Genomic DNA, 25,869 nt, shown 5'->3' with positions numbered 1-25,869 from the left:
TACTCAGTTTCTGTGACATCAATTCACTATAATTATATTATAGATATTACTTTTAGTCCATAAAAATATTTCAGAATGTGAAGAATTGTTGTTTTTCTTTATGATTAACCTGTTCAACCATTATTACCACTTTGCTGTCAAAATGCAGTTGTGTAGGTGATTCCCATTCTACATAGGTAGGAACAGGTGGTACATAAATCAGTTTAGGATTGAATTAATTTACAGATAACCTTTATCCAGATGGTCATATGTTAACTGTTTAAATTCACTGTGATTACAAAATTGTTTGTTGTATGCTTAGTAAGCATGTAATACCCATTCTCTTTTGTCCATAGCTGATTAACTCTACTGGAAATAGATGTTCTCCCTTTTTTTGTTAGTTTCATGCTATAAGAATTGTGATTTATAAATTTGTGCAAAATATGATAATTTGTATTGTATATACAATGCATTAAACCGAGCTGTGAATGTTGTGCTTGTCAGAATGACCTGGTTAATTTTATTTAAAATAGGTGTATAACGCACCACCACCTGTAGTATTAGTATGGAATAATTATTGATGACATTTATTATGAATAAATTGTATTACTAAAATTTTTGAAGGTTTACAATAGTCATTTGGATTTCTAGATTAATGTGAAGAATCCAGAATGGGCCAAATATGTAGAAGCTCATATTCCTTTTAATGATATGATAGCATTTGTCTGTGAGGATGAAGAAGATTTAGAAAGCTTCATGAAGACTTTGAGGGATGAACAAAATCTTAAAATCAATGTAGTCATGGCTCCAAAAGTATCACTTGACTCTTTTAAAGCTCCAGTTCCTATTGCTAATTTTAAGTAAGTATTTTACCCAGCTTATGAATTTCTTGTAACATTTTATATGTCACAGAAATATTTCTTTATTGTTCTTTTGGAGCATCGTTCGTGTGCGGTGATTTTCAAAAGAAAGTTGTAAGTATCAGTAATGCACATCGGATTCAGAAAATCGTAAAATTATTTCACACGTGGAAAATGAATGGAAACAGTTGTTTGTTTAATGAATAAAAGTAATAACTTTTATTCTGTCTGAATCATTGGTGTATTTACAAAGCTTTGTTGTTTCAGTAGTCATGATTTAGAAACTGGATGCTTGCCTTGGAGAAAGTTGGTATGCACAAGAGTAAGTCAAGAGTAAGAATTATGATACCACTCTTCTTTCAAACCAGATCAAGTCCTAGTGTGGTATCAAGAGTAAGAATTATGATACCACTCTTCTTTCAAACCAGATCAAGTCCTAGTGTGGTATCAAGAGTAAGAATTATGATACCACTCTTCTTTCAAACCAGATCAAGTCCTAGTGTGGTATCAAGAGTAAGAATTATGATACCACTCTTCTTCAAACCAGATCAAGTCCTAGTATGGTATCAAGAGTAAGAATTATGATACCACTCTTCTTCAAGCCAGATCAAGTCCTAGTGTGGTATCAAGAGTAAGAATTATGATACCACTCTTCTTTCAAACCAGATCAAGTCCTAGTGTGGTATCAAGAGTAAGAATTATGATACCACTTTTCTTTCAAACCAGATCAAGTCCTAGTGTGGTATCAAGAGTAAGAATTGTGATACCACTTTTCTTTCAAACCAGATTAAGTCCTAGTGTGGTATCAAGAGTAAGAATTATGATACCACTCTTCTTTCAAACCAGATCAAGTCCTAGTGTGGTATCAAGAGTAAGAATTATGATACCACTCTTCTTCAAGCCAGATCAAGTCCTAGTGTGGTATCAAGGTAAGAATTATGATACCACTCTTCTTCAAGCCAGATCAAGTCCTAGTGTGGTATCAAGAGTAAGAATTATGATACCACTCTTCTTCAAGCCAGATCAAGTCCTAGTGTGGTATCAAGAGTAAGAATTATGATACCACTCTTCTTTCAAACCAGATCAAGTCCTAGTAGGGTATCAAGAGTAAGAATTATGATACCACTTTTCTTTCAAACCAGATCAAGTCCGAGTTTGGTACCAAGAGTAAGAATTATGATACCACTCTTCTTTCAAACCAGATCAAGTCCTAGTGTGGTTTCTTCAAGCTAGATTAAGTCCTAGTGTGGTATCAAGAGTAAGAATTATGATACCATTCTTCTTTCAAACCAGATCAAGTCCTAGTGTGGTATCAAGAGTAAGAATTATGATACCACTCTTCTTTCAAACCAGATCAAGTCCTAGTGTGGTATCAAGAGTAAGAATTATGATACCACTCTTCTTTCAAACCAGATCAAGTCCGAGTTTGGTATCAAGAGTAAGAATTATGATACCACTCTTCTTCAAGCCAGATCAAGTCCTAGTGTGGTATCAAGAGTAAGAATTATGATACCACTCTTCTTCAAGCCAGATCAAGTCCTAGTGTGGTATCAAGAGTAAGAATTATGAATACCACTCTTCTTCAAACCAGATCAAGTCCTAGTATGGTATCAAGAGTAAGAATTATGATACCACTCTTCTTTCAAACCAGATCAAGTCCTAGTGTGGTATCAAGAGTAAGAATTATGATACCACTCTTCTTCAAGCCAGATCAAGTCCTAGTGTAGTATCAAGAGTAAGAATTATGATACCACTCTTCTTTCAAACCAGATCAAGTCCTAGTAGGGTATCAAGAGTAAGAATTATGATACCACTCTTCTTCAAGCCAGATCAAGTCCTAGTGTGGTATCAAGAGTAAGAATTATGAATACCACTCTTCTTCAAACCAGATCAAGTCCTAGTATGGTATCAAGAGTAAGAATTATGATACCACTCTTCTTCAAGCCAGATCAAGTCCTAGTGTGGTATCAAGAGTAAGAATTATGATACCACTCTTCTTCAAACCAGATCAAGTCCTAGTGTGGTATCAAGAGTAAGAATTATGATACCACTCTTCTTTCAAACCAGATCAAGTCCTAGTGTGGTATCAAGAGTAAGAATTATGATACCACTCTTCTTTCAAACCAGATCAAGTCCGAGTTTGGTATCAAGAGTAAGAATTATGATACCACTCTTCTTTCAAACCAGATCAAGTCCTAGTGTGGTATCAAGAGTAAGAATTGTGATACCACTCTTCTTTCAAACCAGATCAAGTCCTAGTGTGGTATCAAGAGTAAGAATTATGATACCACTCTTCTTCAAGCCAGATCAAGTCCTAGTGTGGTATCAAGGTAAGAATTATGATACCACTCTTCTTTCAAACCAGATCAAGTCCTAGTGTGGTATCAAGAGTAAGAATTATGATACCACTCTTCTTTCAAACCAGATCAAGTCCGAGTTTGGTACCAAGAGTAAGAATTATGATACCACTCTTCTTCAAGCCAGATCAAGTCCTAGTGTGGTATCAAGAGTAAGAATTATGATACCACTCTTCTTTCAAACCAGATCAAGTCCTAGTGTGGTATCAAGAGTAAGAATTATGATACCACTCTTCTTTCAAACCAGATCAAGTCCTAGTGTGGTATCAAGAGTAAGAATTATGATACCACTCTTCTTTCAAACCAGATCAAGTCCTAGTGTGGTATCAAGAGTAAGAATTATGATACCACTCTTCTTTCAAACCAGATCAAGTCCTAGTGTGGTATCAAGAGTAAGAATTATGATACCACTCTTCTTCAAGCCAGATCAAGTCCTAGTTTGGTATCAAGAGTAAGAATTATGATACCACTCTTCTTCAAACCAGATCAAGTCCTAGTGTGGTATCAAGAGTAAGAATTATGATACCACTCTTCTTTCAAACCAGATCAAGTCCTAGTGTGGTATCAAGAGTAAGAATTATGATACCACTCTTCTTTCAAACCAGATCAAGTCCTAGTGTGGTATCAAGAGTAAGAATTATGATACCACTCTTCTTTCAAACCAGATCAAGTCCTAGTAGGGTATCAAGAGTAAGAATTATGATACCACTTTTCTTTCAAACCAGATCAAGTCCGAGTTTGGTACCAAGAGTAAGAATTATGATACCACTCTTCTTTCAAACCAGATCAAGTCCTAGTGTGGTTTCTTCCAAGCTAGATTAAGTCCTAGTGTGGTATCAAGAGTAAGAATTATGATACCATTCTTCTTTCAAACCAGATCAAGTCCTAGTGTGGTATCAAGAGTAAGAATTATGATACCACTCTTCTTTCAAACCAGATCAAGTCCTAGTGTGGTATCAAGAGTAAGAATTATGATACCACTCTTCTTTCAAACCAGATCAAGTCCTAGTGTGGTATCAAGAGTAAGAATTATGATACCACTCTTCTTTCAAACCAGATCAAGTCCGAGTTTGGTATCAAGAGTAAGAATTATGATACCACTCTTCTTCAAGCCAGATCAAGTCCTAGTGTGGTATCAAGAGTAAGAATTATGATACCACTCTTCTTCAAACCAGATCAAGTCCTAGTGTGGTATCAAGAGTAAGAATTATGAATACCACTCTTCTTCAAACCAGATCAAGTCCTAGTATGGTATCAAGAGTAAGAATTATGATACCACTCTTCTTCAAACCAGATCAAGTCCTAGTGTGGTATCAAGAGTAAGAATTATGATACCACTCTTCTTTCAAACCAGATCAAGTCCTAGTGTGGTATCAAGAGTAAGAATTATGATACCACTCTTCTTCAAGCCAGATCAAGTCCTAGTGTGGTATCAAGAGTAAGAATTATGATACCATTCTTCTTTCAAACCAGATCAAGTCCTAGTGTGGTATCAAGAGTAAGAATTATGATACCATTCTTCTTTCAAACCAGATCAAGTCCTAGTGTGGTATCAAGAGTAAGAATTATGATACCACTCTTCTTCAAACCAGATCAAGTCCTAGTGTGGTATCAAGAGTAAGAATTATGATACCACTCTTCTTTCAAACCAGATCAAGTCCTAGTGTGGTATCAAGAGTAAGAATTATGATACCACTCTTCTTTCAAACCAGATCAAGTCCTAGTGTGGTATCAAGAGTAAGAATTATGATACCACTCTTCTTCAAACCAGATCAAGTCCTAGTGTGGTATCAAGAGTAAGAATTATGATACCACTCTTCTTCAAACCAGATCAAGTCCTAGTGTGGTATCAAGAGTAAGAATTATGATACCACTCTTCTTCAAACCAGATCAAGTCCTAGTGTGGTATCAAGAGTAAGAATTATGATACCACTCTTCTTTCAAACCAGATCAAGTCCTAGTGTGGTATCAAGAGTAAGAATTATGATACCACTCTTCTTTCAAACCAGATCAAGTCCTAGTTTGGTATCAAGAGTAAGAATTATGATACCACTCTTCTTCAAACCAGATCAAGTCCTAGTGTGGTATCAAGAGTAAGAATTATGATACCACTCTTCTTTCAAACCAGATCAAGTCCTAGTGTGGTATCAAGAGTAAGAATTATGATACCACTCTTCTTTCAAACCAGATCAAGTCCTAGTGTGGTATCAAGAGTAAGAATTATGATACCACTCTTCTTTCAAACCAGATCAAGTCCTAGTGTGGTATCAAGAGTAAGAATTATGATACCACTCTTCTTTCAAACCAGATCAAGTCCTAGTGTGGTATCAAGAGTAAGAATTATGATACCACTCTTCTTTCAAACCAGATCAAGTCCTAGTGTGGTATCAAGAGTAAGAATTATGATACCACTCTTCTTCAAACCAGATCAAGTCCTAGTGTGGTATCAAGAGTAAGAATTATGATACCACTCTTCTTTCAAACCAGATCAAGTCCTAGTGTGGTATCAAGAGTAAGAATTATGATACCACTCTTCTTTCAAACCAGATCAAGTCCTAGTGTGGTATCAAGAGTAAGAATTATGATACCACTCTTCTTTCAAACCAGATCAAGTCCTAGTGTGGTATCAAGAGTAAGAATTATGATACCACTCTTCTTCAAACCAGATCAAGTCCGAGTGTGGTATCAAGAGTAAGAATTATGATACCACTCTTCTTCAAGCCAGATCAAGTCCTAGTGTGGTATCAAAACCAGATCAAGTAAGAATTATGATACCACTCTTCTTTCAAACCAGATCAAGTCCTAGTGTGGTATCAAGAGTAAGAATTATGATACCACTCTTCTTTCAAACCAGATCAAGTCCTAGTGTGGTATCAAGAGTAAGAATTATGATACCACTCTTCTTTCAAACCAGATCAAGTCCTAGTGTGGTATCAAGAGTAAGAATTATGATACCACCAGATCAAGTCCTAGTGTGGTATCAAGGTAAGAATTATGATACAAACCAGATCAAGTCCTAGTGTGGTATCAAGAGTAAGAATTATAAGAATTATGATACCACTCTTCTTCAAACCAGATCAAGTCCTAGTGTGGTATCAAGAGTAAGAATTATGATACCACTCTTCTTCAAACCAGATCAAGTCCTAGTGTGGTATCAAGGTAAGAATTATGATACCACTCTTCTTCAAACCAGATCAAGTCCTAGTAGAATGGTATCAAGAGTAAGAATTATGATACCACTCTTCTTTCAAACCAGATCAAGTCCTAGTGTGGTATCAAGAGTAAGAATTATGATACCACTCTTCTTTCAAACCAGATCAAGTCCTAGTGTGGTATCAAGAGTAAGAATTATGATACCACTCTTCTTTCAAACTTCTTTCAAACCAGATCAAGTCCTAGTGTGGTATCAAGAGTAAGAATTATGATACCAAAGAGTAAGAATTATGATACCACTCTTCTTTCAAACCAGATCAAGTAAGAATTATGATACCACTCTTCTTTCAAACCAGATCAAGTCCTAGTGTGGTATCAAGAGTAAGAATTATGATACCACTCTTCTTTCAAACCAGATCAAGTCCTAGTGTGGTATCAAGAGTAAGAATTATGATACCACTCTTCTTTCAAACCAGATCAAGTCCTAGTGTGGTATCAAGAGTAAGAATTATGATACCACTCTTCTTTCAAACCAGATCAAGTCCTAGTGTGGTATCAAGAGTAAGAATTATGATACCACTCTTCTTTCAAACCAGATCAAGTCCTAGTGTGGTATCAAGAGTAAGAATTATGATACCACTCTTCTTCAAGCCAGATCAAGTCCTAGTGTGGTATCAAGAGTAAGAATTATGATACCACTCTTCTTTCAAACCAGATCAAGTCCTAGTGTGGTATCAAGGAATTATGATACCACTCTTCTTCAAACCAGATAAGTCCTAGTTATCAAGATAAGAATTATGATACCACTCTTCTTCAAGCCAGATCAAGTCCTAGTGTGGTATCAAGAGTAAGAATTATGATACCACTCTTCTTTCAAACCAGATCAAGTCCTAGTGTGGTATCAAGAGTAAGAATTATGATACCACTCTTCTTTCAAACCAGATCAAGTCCGAGTTTGGTACCAAGAGTAAGAATTATGATACCACTCTTCTTTCAAACCAGATCAAGTCTGAGTTTGGTATCAAGAGTAAGAATTATGATACCACTCTTCTTTCAAACCAGATCAAGTCTTAGTGTGGTATCAAGAGTAAGAATTATGATTTTATATTTATAAATACTAGTGTTATACTTTATTAGTCTAATTAAATTTGCTAATTCCTTCCTTGAATCATTTTCTAATACTTTTGTGCATTAAAATGTAGTTGTATTTATGAAAGTAAAATTCTGTACCCAGTGTATGATAATTTTCATGACAGTGTTAAAACATGGGTTAAATTCCTCTTAGTTCTGCATATTTGAATATGTTGAAAATTGTACAAGAAACTGGGATAAACCTTGAACTGGCATTGAAAAATATTATTTGTTTCCTTAATGCAAGCAACATGTGTATATTGAACATAGTTTTAGTCCTGATCTTTTGCAGTTGAAATCTTTTAAAACTACGTCAAGGCTGTTAAAATAAGTGAACTTTTGTTGTGGTTTTGAAATTTTATATTGAACATGTGTTGCATTCTCAAAAGTATAGTAGCATTTGTTATTTTTGTTGTTGAAAGATAGGTCTTTGAATCATTTGCTTCACTTATTTTAAGCTTTTTTATTAAACAAAATTAATTTTCTAGAAAATTTGGATTTCATCATTATCTACAAGACCTGTTTGAAGCTCCAAATGCTGTAATGAGGTATTTATGCCACATGCACCATGTACATTCTGTTCCAGTTGGTGATAAGTTTACTAAAGACAATGTGGAATGTATTATTAACCAAACATCTTTCAGGCGATTTTTCACTGAAAACCATTCAGTAAGTTGTGCATTTGTGATACTGCTATTATTAGTGTAGCTACTAAAATTTGAATATAATTTTTATATAATACTATTATTTTGTATTATGCTATTCAGTTGTATTTATAGATAGATAACAAACTGTATATACTGTCCCACTTATAATTTCTTTTGTTTAAGTTTGTTCACATTATGACTTGCAACAGCTGGAACTAATAAGACATTTCATAAGCTCACTTAGTACTGAAAAGCACTAATGCTATTTGTGATACTACATGTCTAGTACTTTTCAACTAGTTATGACTGTGGAAACAAATGCCAGCTGAAGTAATGTCAGTAAGTCACACATTTTGATGTTACATATAGAGTTTAGTATTCATTATTTAATGTATAATATTAAACTATTTTATTGATGCCAACTTTTATGGTGGAAAATTGATTATAAATATTTCATTTTTATAAGAACATTATTTTTGTTGTAAAGATTAACAGCTTTATAAGTACAAATTAAGTAACAAAGAACAGACAGAAATTTACAAAAATATGAAGATGACGACCTGATTAGTTTGGATGTAGTCGTGTATAATTTACAAGGATATACTGTGTGTGTATGTGTGTATACAGTGACATCTAGTGAGTATTATTTTTCAGTCTGACTTACTCATAGATATTCCTTTGAAAAATGTTTTTGTAATGGATTCATTTGATAGCCCATGTCATTGTTCATAAATTTGTTTGCATTTTTATGTGTTTTCATATCTTTAATATTTTTTTTCCTGAAAATATTTAGGTTTTGCTATGAGTTTTGTTTCCTTGATTTTGATTAGTTGATCATTTTGGTATATGTGGGTAAAGACGACTGATTTTTTTCTATTTTCAAATGGCAGCAGTGATCTTCATGCTTTTTTATTCATATATTCAAGGACTGTTTAGTTTGACCTATGTATACTTCGTTACATTAACATTGCAAGTAATGTTAGGCAGATTTTTCGTTAAAATGTAAGGGTACAGTCAAAAGATTTTTGAACCACTTTCTTAATCACTCATCACTGTCTGGAATGAACACATACTTTGAGCATTAAGTGATGTTGAATCTGAATGATTTAGTACTTTCAATCAAGTAGTTGGATGAAGAGGAAAAGAGTTGAGAACACTTTCCAACCCATCCTTGATAAACCAGATGAGGAATTGCTGAATTTGAAGATGAAAGACAGTTGCCAAGCTGTTAACTAACACATGAATGGAAGTAAAGTAGTTGATCTGGGTGTTAAGACTTTATGTTAAGAGTATAACTAATAACTAGCCAGTGAGGTGCACCTGTAATTGTCATTAATAGTTGAGAGAGAAGGTTCCAGTGTGGTTCAAGATATCTTGATTTCATTGAATCAGAGGCATGAAGTTTTACTGATGTTGTTTCAGTATGTTGTATAAGATGTATGAATGCTATCATTGTATTAGGGAGGAGTGGAAAGTAACTCCTTTATAGTAACATTTTCACCAAAACTAATATTGAACTTGTAACTGGAAGGAGATCTCCAAACAAAGACAATATAAGTTTTAGTAGATTGTAACAGTCCAAATAAGAGTTAGCCCCATTTAACCATAATCTACTTGGTTAGGAATGTATTTTCAACCCCATTCCTTTGCTTCTAGAACCCAGTGTTGTTTACATGACAACCAGACAGTAATGGGTCTTAATCAAAGTATAAGTTTGCTTCCAATTGTCATTGAAACTGCAAAACAGCACATGTTTTTACATTTATTTGTCTCAAATATTTATAAATTTTGAAGATAGCACACCATCCAATGAAGCTAGAGTTTTCCAAAAGTGGAAATTGGTATTCGTAGTTTATTGTGAATGAAAATAATTATGAATATTTTTGTGCACTTAAACTGCTGCTAGGAAATTATATTTAGCAAAGTGTGAGAAATTTTTCTGTTTAAGCATTTGGAAGATTATGGACAAAACACTCACACACACAATGTTTTAACCTTGCACATTACAAAGAGAACAAAGATAACATTTTTGTAAGATGATAAGTTTCAGTTTTAATTGAAAAGAGAGAGCATTAAGAATTGCTAGTAACTTTCAAGGAAAAGAGTAACTGAAGATGGGTTATGACTTGATTATTTTCTAAATTATATTTCTATACATTATTGTAGATTTTTTACCTTTAATTATTATGCTGAACTTGTTTTAAAGTACTGAAAGAGAGAGAAAGCAACATGTATTTACACTGTTACTGGTATTAATTTATTTTTATTTCACTGTTTGTATGTTGTAATTAGCTGCACTGGACACTGTTTAGTCAGAAAGTGTGTTGTGTTTTTTTAGTTATTTTAAGATTCAAGCAATGTTGCTTTTGTTTTTGTATCATAACCTTATATATTGGTATTTAGTTTTGGGTTTTTAGGTATTGTTCTCTCTTATATTTATTTGTGTACCATAGTTTATGAAAGTCAGTTGTCTTGGTAAAGTTTGTGAAAACCTCATTTAATGGTTTTACTTGTGAGCTGAAACACATGTAGATGTCTGTGGTCAACAATTTGCTTAGCAAACAGTACTTATTCACCAATGAAAAAATTTAATACTCAGATATGAGAATAAAATAAAAAACTGAAACATAAGTTTTTTTTTAATTTTATATTACTAATAATTGCTACAATTTTCTTTAGTTTAAAATGAGTTGAGAGTTTAGAATCTTGTGGGGTTACATGAAAATCAGAGTAGCAAATAGGATATTTGATATGTAATATAAAAATCTCCTAAGGTATAGCATTAAAGGCAGCTCTAAATACTATTGATTTTTAAAATTAATTCCAGTGTTTTTCAAACCTTAATCAAACTCTGAGTGCAACTCAATTATGTGGTATTATCACTTTTAATCTTAAAGTACTAAGTTTGTGCTTTTGTTTATTAATGAGTTATAAATTCATATGGAGTTATCTTTTATTGACTTGTGAATTTATTTATATTTTCAGTATTCTGTCCGAAAGTCAAGATATACAAATCAGCTTTCAACAGTTTCATCAGAAATCAGGTAAAAGATAATAGGAGTTACTAATTCACTTACTAACTTAGAATAACAAGTTTATACAACTAACTGCTTAAGTGAAGATAAAATTTCTGGTATCATAGCCAAATGTGTGAGATCACTGAATTAACTAAATAAAGTATTATTTGGAAAGTTAATGGCAAAAACAAAGTTTCATCAGAAACTCAGTTACAGAGTAGTGCTTAGTAATCAGTAATGACAGGAAAACCCACTTGTAGAGAAATATACATGTAAAAACGACTGGTTTGGGTTGAGAAAATTGTTTATGTTGAGGAGTGAGCAACGTTTCGACTTTCTACGGTCATTGTCAGGTTCACAAAGATCACCGAAGAAGGTCAAAACGTTGTTTGCTCCTCTATATAAACAATTTTCTCAACCCAAACCAGCCATTTTTATGTATATAGAGCAGTGCTTATATTTTTTCTGTCAATGACTGTGTTTTAACAAAAAGAAAAAGACTGGACGTAGAATTATAAACAGCAAACCTTTATTTTTATTAAAACAACTAAACTCAAACATTTGAACAAATGATTCTGTAACTGACTGGAGAGAGAGAAAGCTTTATTAACACTCTCACTAGTGTAATTAGATATTTGATGCTGAAGTCAAAGCTGTGATAAACATAATCTTTAACAGAGACTCAATAAGCTATATTGCATTCTATTTATATAAGCCTGACTCTCAGTGCTAATCTCAAAATCCAAATCTGTGTCACAGTTTTATCGAAAAATATATGCCATAGTAAGAACTCTCTTCCCAAGTGTATGCATCATTCATTTGACTGAGGGCCATTTACACCTCACTTAATAAGGAGTGGTTTGTACACCCATAACCATAGCTTTCTACTTGAACAAATCACTACTACTTTTCCTAACATAATTCACATTACAATAATCTCTTCTTAAGTGAAAACATAAGATAAACTTGGTAGCTTGAGCAGTCCCGTGAATGACCAAGACAAAAAATTTATCAGCTCTCTTGACCAGTGTTGTGTACTAACAGCAAACCATGAAACACCAAAAATTGATAAACCAAGGTATCTAGCAGATATAGGGGAGAAGAGAAGCATGTTATGCAAGCTAACATGGCTATTCCTAACTTTAAAACTTAAAACTAATCAACATTTAATTTGCACATTGCTCATACTCTTGTGGAAACACTTGGCATATGATACATGTGATTATGGGCACTCGTGTTCTATTCATGTTGCAATATTTTACTTTGTTACATTCAAAATTCAGTTAAGCAGTTTTATAATCAGTGTATGCCATAAAAGTAGCATAATTTAGATTATAGTTCAAAGTTTTGTATTATTTAACTTTTAGTTTCTGTAAGAAACTTAAAAAGAAATTCTCTTCAGTTAGATGCACAAATTCCCAAAATCTTTACTTAAGAACTTTGCAACTTGAATATGTCTTGATATATGCTATTCTACCACGTACAGATAGAATTTAGGTTAATTACTGTTTGTAAATATTTTTGATCCAAGCTCATTAGATCACATTTGAAGGTAAGAAAAGAAATTTCTTTGAACTCTTGACAAATGCCACATGCACTTTCTACACATTGAGTTGCAATTTTTCAGTCAATATTACTTAGTTGAGCTAAATGTTCATAACTATTAAAAAGACTGCATTTTAAAATACGATTCCATGATAGTTATTTTAAAATTGGTGCAAAGAATTCAGTGGAGAACTTGATTTATTATTTTTAACATTCAGACATTGTTGAGAGCAGTTTTGTTTTTGTCTTTGGTGGGTTCCTCACATACAGCCATACTTGCTTTGCTGTTATGGTGACAGAAAGCTAAACTGTTGTCAGTCTCCTTCTGGTAGCTGATTAGATGCTCTATACTGGTATTTGGGTATCTACTTTTTTCTAAATGTCTTCATTTCTGGAAAATCTTTTATGCATGGGAAATGAGATTACCAAGTCAAGGGTGGATACATATGTCTTTTTGGCTTCTCCATTCTGCATTTTCATAATGGACACTTGTTGTAAGTTAGATTATGATCCTTAGGCTTCCTTCTTGGTGATTATCTTACATTATAGTAGTTCATAAGCTAGCATGATCTAGCCTATAGCCAGTGTTTACAGCTCAATGGGAATCCCATTTCATGGTGGGTTATTTTACTAGAGTTTCACTGGCTGTCCCAAGGACTTCAAACAGAGCTTCGTGGTGACCTTACATCAGCAACTGATTCTATGCTGACTTTCATTTATTATAGGTTCTATATATATATATATATATTTATACTGGTTATAGGATATACACACAATCTTATTTTATATGATTAAAATGTTGTTTATATTATTTAACATTTCAAGTATATTTTTTGGTTAGTTAACATGCAAGATTAATGATTTTCATTACAACCTTTACTTTTCAGTTACACATGTAAAGAAAGTTTTTTTTATACTGACAGGCTGAATACTATAATATCTTCATTACCTATACATGTTTTAATTTTTGAACCAAATTAAATACATTTATCAATACATTTATTTAACAGAAATATGCTGCTTTATTTAACTTGAGTGTAATTTACACCTGCAAAACCTCTTAACATTTGAAATGTTAGTACAGTGTGTGAATGCATTACTAGTTTCTATTTAAATCTTAAAAAATGAAAAGCTTGAAGAACCATTAACAAAAACAAGAATTTATTATTTCAGTATTTAATACAATATACATTCAATGTGATACGGTAAGGATGTTTTCTATATTTGTCATTGTGAACATCACATACATTCACGTATACGAGTTATTTTTATGAACATACCTTTTCTTCCTGTCTCTGTCACAGTCACCTGCCAACTGGAACCACCTTTTTTATGAATGATTCTATCTCATCATCTGTAGCATTTGATAAAATTAAGTTCTTTCAGACAGGATATGTTTGAAGAGTAAAGATCTTTTATTTGTAATCAGAATTATCATATATGTAACAATATTTTTACTGTGCTGGAATAGGTGTACATGTGAATAAATTCAAAAAATGTGTAAGCAATAAACAGATGTCCACCATATTCAAATACTGATGCACTAATATCGGTTATTGAACTGAAATAAACATACAGATGACTCTATACAGCATCAGGTTCTTGAACGCACATTTACAATGTGCACCAGTCCAGTTCAGTTGTCTCACCAATGGATTGAAAGTGATGCAAGTTATTATGCAAGACTATATTTTCTTTTGTGTTTAATGCCCCTTGTTGTTCCCAAGTGAGCTTCCTGTAATTAAAAAGGTCCTGTAATATTTTCATTTTACAAATAATGTGATACTACATATAATACATTTGTGTAACATTTTATTAATCAAATAGATTTTCACTTTTTCTTCCCTAATAAGTTCTTCTGATATTTATGTCTTCTGTTTTATAAATGGAAATACTTACCACCTGTTTCTTCAAATTCACATTCTCTGTAAGTTTTCCTTCAATGATCTCTTTGTGTGAAAGCTAGAAATTGGAGAAAAGATACCTTCTGCCTGGTTTGCACTCTTGACTCGTGCTACTTGCTAGATGGCAAAATATTTGGTTCAGTAGCAAAGTATGCTGTAATTGTTGCTGTTGTATCTCTTCCATCATTTGTTTTGTGTGTGTCATTTTGCTTTAATAGCTGCAAGCTATCTTTCCGGCATTGTTGCAACATATTTAATCAAAATGTTCTTCAGGATTTTACTCCCAGTGTCTCTAATACACTTCTTTAAAATTTCCTAGAAAGCATCTTTTGATTTGTTAAGTTTTTGATGTGTCCATTCTTACATCTGCTCAATTGAGTTGAAGTCAGGGCTCTGTGAGGGTCATTGGATCATTTGAATAATTCCAGCAGCTTCTTTTTTAGCTAAGTAATTTCTGCATAGGTTGGATGAGTGTTTGGGGTCATTGTTTTCTTGGTAATAGAATACCAGTAATATGCAAATTATTGGGTATCAATTACAGATAAATATCTGATGGTAATTGCACTGGTCTGTTATTCCATATGTTTTGCAAATATCTCCTGTCACCTCTGCAGAAAAACACCCTCAAACCTCCCTTAATTCTTCATAGTATGTGCTATATATTGAGGTATTTTTAACCTTTCTTCTGCTGGACAAAACAACCTGTGCTTTGAACCAGATATTTCAAACTTGGACTCATTTGTCCTTTTCTAATCATTAACAGCCCAGTTTTTGTACTTCTTAGCAAATTCACTCTCTTTACAATATTTGGAGATTGAAATAAAGGGTTTTTTAACTGTTATGTGACCAAATATTTAATTTTTATTGAGTCTTCTTTATAATGTAGATCTGGCCACTTTTCATTTGGTATATGATTGTTTATCTCATGCTTGAGATCAGTGGTAGTTTTCCTTCTGTCCCAAAGGCTGCATAAACAATGATATTTAACATGAGTATTATTGAGTTTAGGAGTTCTGTGTCTTCCTTTCCCATTTTTAAATTTACATTTCTTGGTCTCATGATCTAGAGTGTACTTGATACTGTTTGGGGAGCTTTTCAAATATATGGCAATTTGTTAGAGCATCCACCCAATACCATGTAAGGTTTTTATGTAAACTCTCTGCCCTACTGATAATTCTCTATGCTATCTTGGCTGTGGAATGATAGCAAAACTTAATGCATAGCATTAAACACTGTTTCTATCAAGGTTTATTCATAGTGTACTATTAAATTGATTTCTTCTCGCATATGGTAGCCAGGTGGCATCTTCTTGCTAGCTTTTTTCTAGTTTGTTTAGACACTACATTTGGTATCGTGACAATTATTTCATACCCAAAGAATTACCTCAGTGTTTAAATTTACTCTGTAATGGCATGAAAGAATTGGACCTCATATAATAGAAAGAATGACAAAAAATTTTTTGTTCTAACAATTTTGCAAAGTACTGTATTACTTTTTGTACATATTTAAACTTTCAAACATGTGCAAAATATACAGTGTAACAAAATTCTTATGCAGAATATTACCTCTACATGAAGAAATATATATATATTATGGATAATTTGTGTATGATATATTCTTGAGATTTATTTTACAGTTTTGAACTCGTGCCATAATACACCTACCACTTAAACTGTACTCTTAAATAACTGTAACATTTTGTAAGGTGTTCAGAGTATTCCTTCGTTACTTACATGCTTATGGATTATGCTTTCCTCATTATTTGGTTGATTGGCTACTGTTTACTTATTCCAGAAAGTTGTCCACTTGTTACCCTTATCAGCTGCTCCTGGAGGTAGCTATAATGGGCAGTTAATCAAATCGGAGAAGTTCTTACTACAACCTATCAAATATGTTGTCCATTTTCAGTGGCCCTCTTTCTTTTATTGATGTTGATTGTTTGTATTCTACTAAGCCATGTTGAAATGCATGTCATAATTCAGTGGACTTGCAATGCACACTGTAGAGATGGGGCGTTCTACAGTTTGATGAAATGATGTAGAATGGATGGCATCTGTCTGTTGTGGAGACACAAGTGTAGAGGATGATGTTGAGAAAGTCTTTTGCCTTTTGTCTTCAAGTCAGTGTGTGTGCAGGTGTTGTTGGTCTTTTATAGTGTTCTGGTGGATTGTGGAGAGTGTGTTGTGATTGGTTGGGTTATCACTGTTTCTGATTGGAGGAGAGATTTCCTGTAGATTCAACCAATGGCAGACACAGGTTACTCACCTCTAATTCAGAATCTCTCTTCAGTGAAGGTTTAACAGTGTTGATATAAAATGATTCTTTGATTTTTCTTGTCTTCCAGAATTTTTCTGTGTCGATGATTCTAGTATTCTCCCAATTTATTCTGTGTCCAGTTGACATGATGTGTTCTGCAATTGGCTGAATTTTGTGTTTTTATGAGTCTTGTACTATCTTTGTTCTTTTATTTTTGTCACAAGTTTTCTTCCCATTTCTCCAATGTGTGTATCGTTGCAGGAACATGAAATTTCATAGATGACGTTTTTGAGATTCTCTTTGGTAGGTTGCTCTTTGTTTTTTATCAGAATGGACCTCAAGGAATTGTAGGATTTCCACCAGACTTCTATGTTGAATTTTTTGGCTGTGGATTTGTGTTTTTCACTGAAATGTTGTAAGTAAGGTAGGTAAATGGTGGTAATGGTGGTGACTTTCTGATCTTTTCTTTCTGTTGTGGTCTTCTTCAAGGAGTTTTTGATGAAGGAGGAGGTGTAACCATTCTGTTTAAAACTCTTCACGATCTTTAGTCATTCTGCTTCGATAGACGTCTTATTGCAAATGTTTTCTGCTCTCTTGTTTAGGCACTGGATTATACCACGTTTTATCGAGGTTGGATGATAGGACTGGAAGTGTAGGTATCTGTCCACGTGGGTGGGTTTTCTGCATAGAGTTGTAGTTATTTGTCTCGCTTGTTTGCTGATGAGTATGTCACGAAATGATAGACTGGTTTTGTTCCTTTATTTCCATAGTGAAGTGGATTCTTTTGTCTATGGAATTAAGATGTTTAAGAAGGCTGGTAAGGTTTCATTGCCGTGGGGCCACATAATGAAGGTGTCATCGACATAAGATCTGTAGAAACTTGGTTTTATGAGTGTGGATGAAAGGGCTCTTCCTTCAAAGTCTTCCATGAAAACGTCTGCTGGGATTGGAGAGAGTTGTGATCCCATGGCTAGACCATCTGTTTTTTTGTAGAATTCCTCGTTGTATTGGAAATAGGTTGATTGTAGGCAAATTGTTGTTAGTTCCATTATGGTGTCTCTATTCGTATCTGTGTCTCCACAACAGGCAGTTGCTGTTCATATTGCAAAGTTTCATCATGAATACTCTGCCAAAACAATCTATCAAAGAATTCCACAAGATTGTTTGTAGGTTTCTTTTTTTCATAGAATTGCTTTATAAGCTTGCCTGATCTGGAATGTATTCACCCATGAACTGCATAAATGTACATGATGAGTAAATATTTGCATACATGTATATAAATGAGTTTGTGTAACTTTTCATTACATCCTTTTACAGGACCTTTCTAAATGTTATGAATAAATATAAGTTTTAAAGTTTCTAACATTGCATCATTTGTTTTTATCTCAGTTTAGACAATAAGAAAAACAGTGATGTTGAGAAAACCCACTTGTAGAAAAATATATATGCAAAAACGGCTCGTTTTTCTATGTAAAATATTTTCTCAACCCAAATGAGCCGTTTTTGCATAGATAATAAGAAAAACAGATAGGTCTATAAAGTACAAATACCATTATTTTGCAAATTACACTGATATTTCATCTATCATACATTGTGTATGTGTGTATTTACTCATAAATGCTTAAATTTTAGCTATTTTTTAAAACATATAATACTAAATAAAGATTATATTTAAAATCAATGATTTACAGTATTTGTGCAAGGTTGTGGCAGTAGGAAAATATTTTGCCCTCGTGCAATTTTAGTGCTAAGCCTCATTTGTCCTTTTGAATGAAAAGCAAAAAAAAATATAATTTTTGTAGGCTTGAAATATACATCTTACAAAGACAAAGATATTAAATTACTTAACTAGAACACAAAACATCTGAAATGCATCTGGGTTGATATATGTGATAGATATATGTGAGCTAAAAAATTCTAACCTCCATTCAGAGCAACAATTAGGTCATTACACTTCAACAGGCTCTTTACAAACAACTGTTAGAATCTTGTGAAGTAAAATTTGCCCTTCCCATTTGTTATAAATATGCATTTAATAAAATTTGGCATTACTGTGACAAGACAAGAGGTTTTGAAAGAATGGATTAGGAGAAGGAGCCACTGTAGTTGATATCAAAGATGTGGGAGGTTCTAAATTTATATTACCGGCTGTCAATATCTAAAAATTTCAATTTCTAGTTCATTAACCAACTGTAAATGTATATGGTAGGTATAAGTAATATAAACTTAGCATAATGAGGTGCTGTGTGACACACATTAATATTTAGCTTTTTTCATGTATGTTCTCTTTTGAACTGAGAATTTAAAATATACATAATATTAAAATTTAATAAATGAACTACATTTTGATGCAAATATCGTTATTATATAGTCGTAATAAAGGTACTTAATAAAATTTTGAAAATAACTCAGTGAGCAGTTAGGCTAGCCCATTGTGAAAGTGTAAATTTGTTTCTTTTTCTTAATTTATACCATAATCTAATTTAACTAACAATGCTTACAGGTCATATTGATTCGTAAACACATTTTTTTTTTCTTGTGACCCTCTGTGGTGTTTTGGTCAGTTCTCTTCTTGTTCTTGAACGTGTTCATTATTTTTTCTTGGTTTGTTGTTATCTTTATTGTATTTAATTATGCTTAAAGGATACTCATATATTTGTTTGGAAACATTTTCTTATTCTCTTTATTTTGTTGTTCATCAGTTCATCATATCAGTGCTGTTATTTTATGTCCTTTTAACGTTCCAAGTTCTACTTTTTATTGTGTGCAGAAAACCAGTTTACAGAAATTCATTATGAGTGTTTTCTTTGTGTGTGTGAATTTTCAAACTAAATGGTCCTTTTTATCATTATGTTCATGTTTATGTAGTTAATACAACCCTTTTTCCCCTTTCCTATTCTGAATTTTATATTTTATGTTAATGTATTAAAAAAAAAGTCATTTCTTTTTCATATAACGTCATACAATATCATCAACGTATCTCTGTCAGAAAAGTGGTTGAAATATAGGTTTATTAATGGCTTTTGTCTCTATGCTGATGAGGAATAGTGTTGGTAGTTTTGAAGATAATGTTCTTCACATTATGGACCTCTTTGTACATTAAGTTTTTTTCGAGCATAAAACAGTATTTAGTTCCTAATTCCATTAGTTGTTTTTTATCTTCTAAATTTATTTTTGTAGTTTTGTTTCCATCATTGTCTGTATTGTTTAATGTTATTACATTGGCTTCTTCCATGGATTTTTAGCCATACATTGACTCCGTATTGAAGCTACATACACTGTTATTAGGGTTTTGTCTTTCAATTTTTGTTACTTTGTAACACTTGTACATGATAGTTGTGTCACGTTTTGTGTATCATTTCAGGTTTCAAATTAGCTATACTGTACATGATCGTGTCTCACTGTTAGAGACAAAACATTGTACAGAAGTAAATTGATTATTCCAAATACAGCTTTTCATAACTTCATATTTTTTGTAAGTTAAGTTGATACCTCTTTAAAAAGCAACTACAATATTTGTTGCCTGACATATTTTAATTAGCCCAACTATTGCTCTTGTAATATGGTTACCTTCGCTGTTGAAATTGAATTGAAACTTACAGTAAATATAAATATAAAAGAAGCTTAAGAAACTGCTAGTTTTAACATTGTTCATCCCTATAACATCAGTTAATTTTTCTTTATATTTAAATTAGGTGAAGCAATTTCTGTGTTTTTATTGGTTTTATTTCTTTCTTTTTTTTAACCAGTTCTATAGTTTTACTTGTCAGACCTGTTTTTTTTTTACATACACATTTTGCAATCAATCTGATTTAAAAGATTGATATTAATATTTAATTATGTTATTTATCACATTTCCTTTTAAATTGTATCTGAATCTTTTCCTTCTTTTTAACCAATTTACATTTTGTATAATAATGTTACAACTTATTTTCTTTCCTTGCAGTTGTTGTGAAAATCACTTTCATGTCTCACAAAATTATGTTTTAATGCTGAAGTGATGTTAGTATATTTTAACAAATATATTTCTTATATTACTGATCAGTAATGTTACAAATTCTTCTTGCTTGTTTACATTTCTAATCTCTGGGAGAATTGTCTGTCTTGTAATGCTTGAGTTTATTCTATTTATTTATATATGATACATATTTACACATGGCACTGTAGTTGAGGAAGTTGGACTATAAACTACTGAAGGTGCAATATGTAGTTAACTACAAAGAAAATGTTCTATTTTACATATTTATTCAGCTGGAAAATGATAAAGTATATACTTTCCTAATCTTACATTTATCTGACCTGAGCTTCAGCTGCTTGAAGCTCTTTTTGTTTTTTCACATTACAGCAAACTTCTGTCAGTATCTTCAGTGAGCCTAACTTATTCTTCTTACTTCTGATTATACAAACTTCTGTTGGTATTTTCAGTGAGCCTTAGTCTTCTTACTTCTGATTATACAAACTTCTGTTGGTATCTTCAATGAGCCTAACTTAGTCTTCTTACTTCTGGTTATAAAAACTTCTGTCGGTATCTTCAGTGAGCCTGATTCAGTCTTCTTACTTCTGGTTATAAAAACTTCTGTCGGTATCTTCAGTGAGCCTAACTCAGTCTTCTTACTTCTAGTTATACAAATTTCTGTCGGTATCTTCAGTAAGCCTAACTTAGTCTTCTTACTTCTGGTTATACAAACTTCTGTCGGTATCTTCAGTGAACCTAACTTAGTCTTCTTACTTCTGGTTATACAAACTTCTGTCGGTATCTTCAGTAAGCCTAACTTAGTCTTCTTACTTCTGGTTTTACAAACTTCTGTCGGTATCTTCAGTAAGCCTAACTTAGTCTTCTTACTTCTAGTTATACATTTCTGATATTTTAATTGAATCCTCCCTTTAGCACAGTTGTCTATGTTAATGTTTTATTGTGAACTTTGTTTTTGTTTGTTTCAGTAATTTACAGTCAAGTGATGTATGTTCTAATTTCATTAAGTTCCTAAACAGTGCTGTGAACTCCTTTAATTCTTTAAACTGAATGGTGATGGTTTTGTTCTAAAACAGTTTTATTTTGTCAGGTACATATTCAGTAGAAGCCAAATAATTCATTTTATTCCTAAATATGTTATAAAATTTCATATTTCAGTTTAAGATTGGTTGAATCTACATATGATAATTATAAAAATATTTAAATTTGTTACCTTTATATATTTAGATTAATCATGCATCAAAAATAACAAGTATGCACAGTGACATTGTTTCTCCTGTTTGTTCATTGGTAATTTTAAGTTTAATTGTTATTACACACTTCTGTTAACATAATTGTGAATTTGAATTTGTATCTAATGGAAGTATATCTTACAGTTCCAGAGTGTTGTCTCATGAACACTGTTCCATATAACTAAAGTGACCACAGTTTAATTTCTACCACTGTAGTTTTTTCTTGCAGGAAAGCTGACTTACTGGCCTTATCTGTAGACATAACTCAAGTGCACGACTTGTCTAAAAAACTACAGGTATCGTTCTCATTTGCAACTTATCTTTCAATTTGTATGTTTGTTAGTTACAGTATACTGCAATACAGAGTATACAGAAGTTATATTAACAAAATTGTGTACTTGTGTTTCAGATATAGAATTCTTGAAACTTCACTTCTAAGATACTTTACCATTAAACATTTAATATCCTTAGGAATTTTTTAATAAAGACTGCAGATAGTTTTATTTTTCTAAAAGGTTTTACATTGCTGAAACCATTTCTGTTATCTGACAAGCTATATCTATAAAACTAAACATCTGAAAAAATAAAGCTGCCAGAAAACAGGATGAGAACCACTTTTGCATGCTTCTCTTATGGTCAAACTTTTAATGTATGTTTCTTCATGATTATATGATGCTGATTCCAAATTTCTTGTTTGTTGAATACCAGAGCAAAGTTCTGACCTTCAAACAAAAAAATATCTATCAAAATGGAGGAGCAACTTTTGTTTTTCAAGTTGAATAAACTACAATGCCAATAATGCTGCAAAACAGTATTGTCATTTAAGAATATTTATTATTTAAAATATTAATGTTCAGGTGTGGTTCAAAGTAATTTTTTCTTTGCACCTTCTCTTCTACATCATATTAACCTTTCTCTAGTTATACCATAAAGAAAAGTTACTTGTGCAAATAAATTTGAAGACTGTGCATTATACTATATATGTATGTATTTAACTTTGATATAAAGCCTTGACCAACAGCAGAATTAATGAGAGGTACATGAACCCTTTTGTCACAGGTAGGTCCAAGTGCACATAACATTTTTTAGTTATATTCAAATTCAATTAAGTTTTCATATCATCATGGCTTAGAATAAACTTCATATAAATATGTAGTTAATAAGTCTGATTTTAATATCACATATGTATTAAGTTGTTATTTTTATAAAAAAATATTTTAAATAAATCATCAATCTTCCCTAGTATGAGAATTGTGATATTTGCTCTTTGGGTCTTTCCTCTTTAATTTATTTACCACTCTTCCAAGGAAAATGGAATGTAAAAAAATTACTCATTATAACATAGTTATTACTCAGGAAAAGCATAATTTTTCACTCTGTGCTGGAAACAATAAAAGTATATTTGGAAAAAGGCCTGGAATAGCTTGTTTTTATGAAATACAAAGTAGTTCAATGTCCACTGTAACTATTTTGTGGAATTCTCACTTCAGAGTAGTATTTTTTTAAAGGGCAATAAAAATGAGCAACAAATTACTGACACTGACATTTGTACAATGGAATGTTTTTGAAAATAAGGTAGTGAAAGTGACTTGTATGATTCTTCACCATTGGTACTACCATATACTAAAAATTGAGACAGGAGAGACAATCCATTTTGGAATTGCTAGTACCTATTGCATTAATGACATTGGTCAAACAGAAGTGCTACTAATAAAGATTAAAATAATTATTCAGAAAAACCATTATTTTCAGTTATAGTACTAAAATTATTCAGTTCTTATAATTGAAAGTTTATTTGATGTGAGAAAACAGGATTGTTATGGCATGTAAAATAAAAAAAATAAATGGATATATGCACATAGACAAAACATGTTATTGATGACAGGTTTTTTTTAGTAATGCATGAATTCTTTACTAAAAAATCAAAAGTGTTAGTATTGTACAATGATAAAGTTACTAAATTAATTTATCCTCTTAATTTATTTCTAACTTCCTGTTTCCTAATATGGATAGAGGGTTTTATGCCATATTGTACTTGATAAATTATATGAAAATATCTTCCATTTAGCTGTTGATTCGATATTATCATCCAGCCAGAAAAAATATCTGGCTAAACATATGAATTGGGAATGCACTGCCTTTCTTGGATTACATTTATTTACTTTATAATATGCACAGTCTTGGTTAAGGTGAGGCAAAGAATCACTTGTTTCTGCTCTTGGAACACTTCGCATACCACAAAACTTAATATGTTGCTTTAATCCCATCTCATAAGATAAATTGTTACTCTCCTGTCACAACAATTTTTCAGTCCCTGTGAACAACTCACAATAGTGGTGTATGACATATTTTAGAAACCATTTTACTACTGATTTAGTATTTAAATTTTTATTATTCGTTATTTAAAATTCACTAGAGATGTGCAAATATATTTTTTTGTGTGAGCAGGACATGACTTTTGAAGTGTTAAAAAATATATTTTTGGAAAATTATGTTAACTATATAACAAACTACTTTGATTGTTATAGTCATGATAAAAACTATATTCTAATTGTTTTAAAACAATTAAAAATATAAAAGAAAACAGTTTTTTGAGTACAAGTTACAGTGACATGCTTTAAAAATTACTACAGAAAAATACTAAAATGAGCTGTAATATTTAGAGTACTATACATTGTGGTAAACTATAAATAAGGAAAAATAAGTATTTTTTTTATGTTTTCTTGTGTATTTCTGTATCAGAATTAAAGCAAAAGTAACAAGCCTACCAGCATCATGTGTACTGATTTTTATCAGAACTTTTCACAAATGTTACGACAGAATCAAATTGTACAGTACGCTGAATGTTTACTGCCCTTATTTTGTTTTTTAAGAAGGCAAATGTGTTTAAAATACGTCGATCAAATACAGTTACTGCTTTGTAACATGTCCATTTTTAATATTGAAATAATAAGAAAACTGTTGTTCTTGTGAAAGTATATTTGATGCTTAATGTTCAGTATAATCAGTCAGTGATTCATATTCTGAGCTATTTGTTTCTGTTGTTTTGATATCTCATGAGGTCAATATTATGCATAGTTGCTCGATGCTCATCTTATGAAATCAGTTAGAACACGAATAAACAGGTACACTTTTTTCATAGTAATGTTTACAGAATTCGTGTAGTATTGCAGAGGGTTAAAACAAATCAGTGTGTCACATGACAGCCACAGCCAGAATAAAATTTTGGTGAAATGACATGCACCAGAACTAAATTTTGATATAGTCTGATATTTTGTAAGATGTGTGATACCACCAAAATTGATTGTTTTGGAAGAAGTATATGTCAACTCTTTCTCACATAAATTATACATTCAGGTCATAAAGATGTGCTCAGATTGTGGATTCATACATCTGAAGATAGGCATATCCCTTGTACATAATAGTAGTGTAAAACAAGGACCACCCAGAAAGAGACCTATAACAAATTGTAACTACCCATGTAAGTAAAGAGCTATATCTTGTAACAGGTGCAAATCCGCAAACACGAAGGACTTTGGTAAAAGCCATCAACATATCCCAGCCAACATCATGCAATGTAATTAAGGGTCCTATCTGGAAGAGCAGTATAAATTACATGTACACCAGTTGCTTTCTCTACACATTCATTAATCTGTTGCAGAGCTCAAGCAGTTTGAGAATGAAATGTGTATTCATGCTTTTCTGTATGGAGACATTATGTCAAGTTACCATACTTGGTGCCTATAGATTTCACTGCAATGGGTAGTTGAAATTACCATTGAGAAACCCTAGTTTTCTAGGTTAGATGGATTTTG

General features: G+C 32.2%; 1 protein-coding gene across 2 annotated transcripts in view; it reads left to right on the top strand.

Moving 5' to 3' along the window:
- The window catches only part of LOC143240748 (structural maintenance of chromosomes protein 5-like), a 91,967-nt gene that overhangs the window by 9,264 nt on the left and 56,834 nt on the right, over positions 1-25,869 (top strand). For both annotated transcript variants that reach the window (XM_076483710.1, XM_076483709.1), the window contains exons 3-6: positions 631-839; positions 7,969-8,149; positions 11,113-11,171; positions 22,284-22,350. In XM_076483710.1, coding sequence (XP_076339825.1) covers positions 631-839; positions 7,969-8,149; positions 11,113-11,171; positions 22,284-22,350 — 516 coding nt within the window. The remainder of the gene's footprint in view (positions 1-630; positions 840-7,968; positions 8,150-11,112; positions 11,172-22,283; positions 22,351-25,869) is intronic.

The sequence above is a fragment of the Tachypleus tridentatus genome, chromosome 13, assembly GCF_004210375.1.
Source record: "Tachypleus tridentatus isolate NWPU-2018 chromosome 13, ASM421037v1, whole genome shotgun sequence".
NCBI lineage: Eukaryota > Metazoa > Arthropoda > Merostomata > Xiphosura > Limulidae > Tachypleus > Tachypleus tridentatus.
Note: the sequence above shows the minus strand (reverse complement) of the source record. Positions and strands in the feature narration are given on the sequence as shown.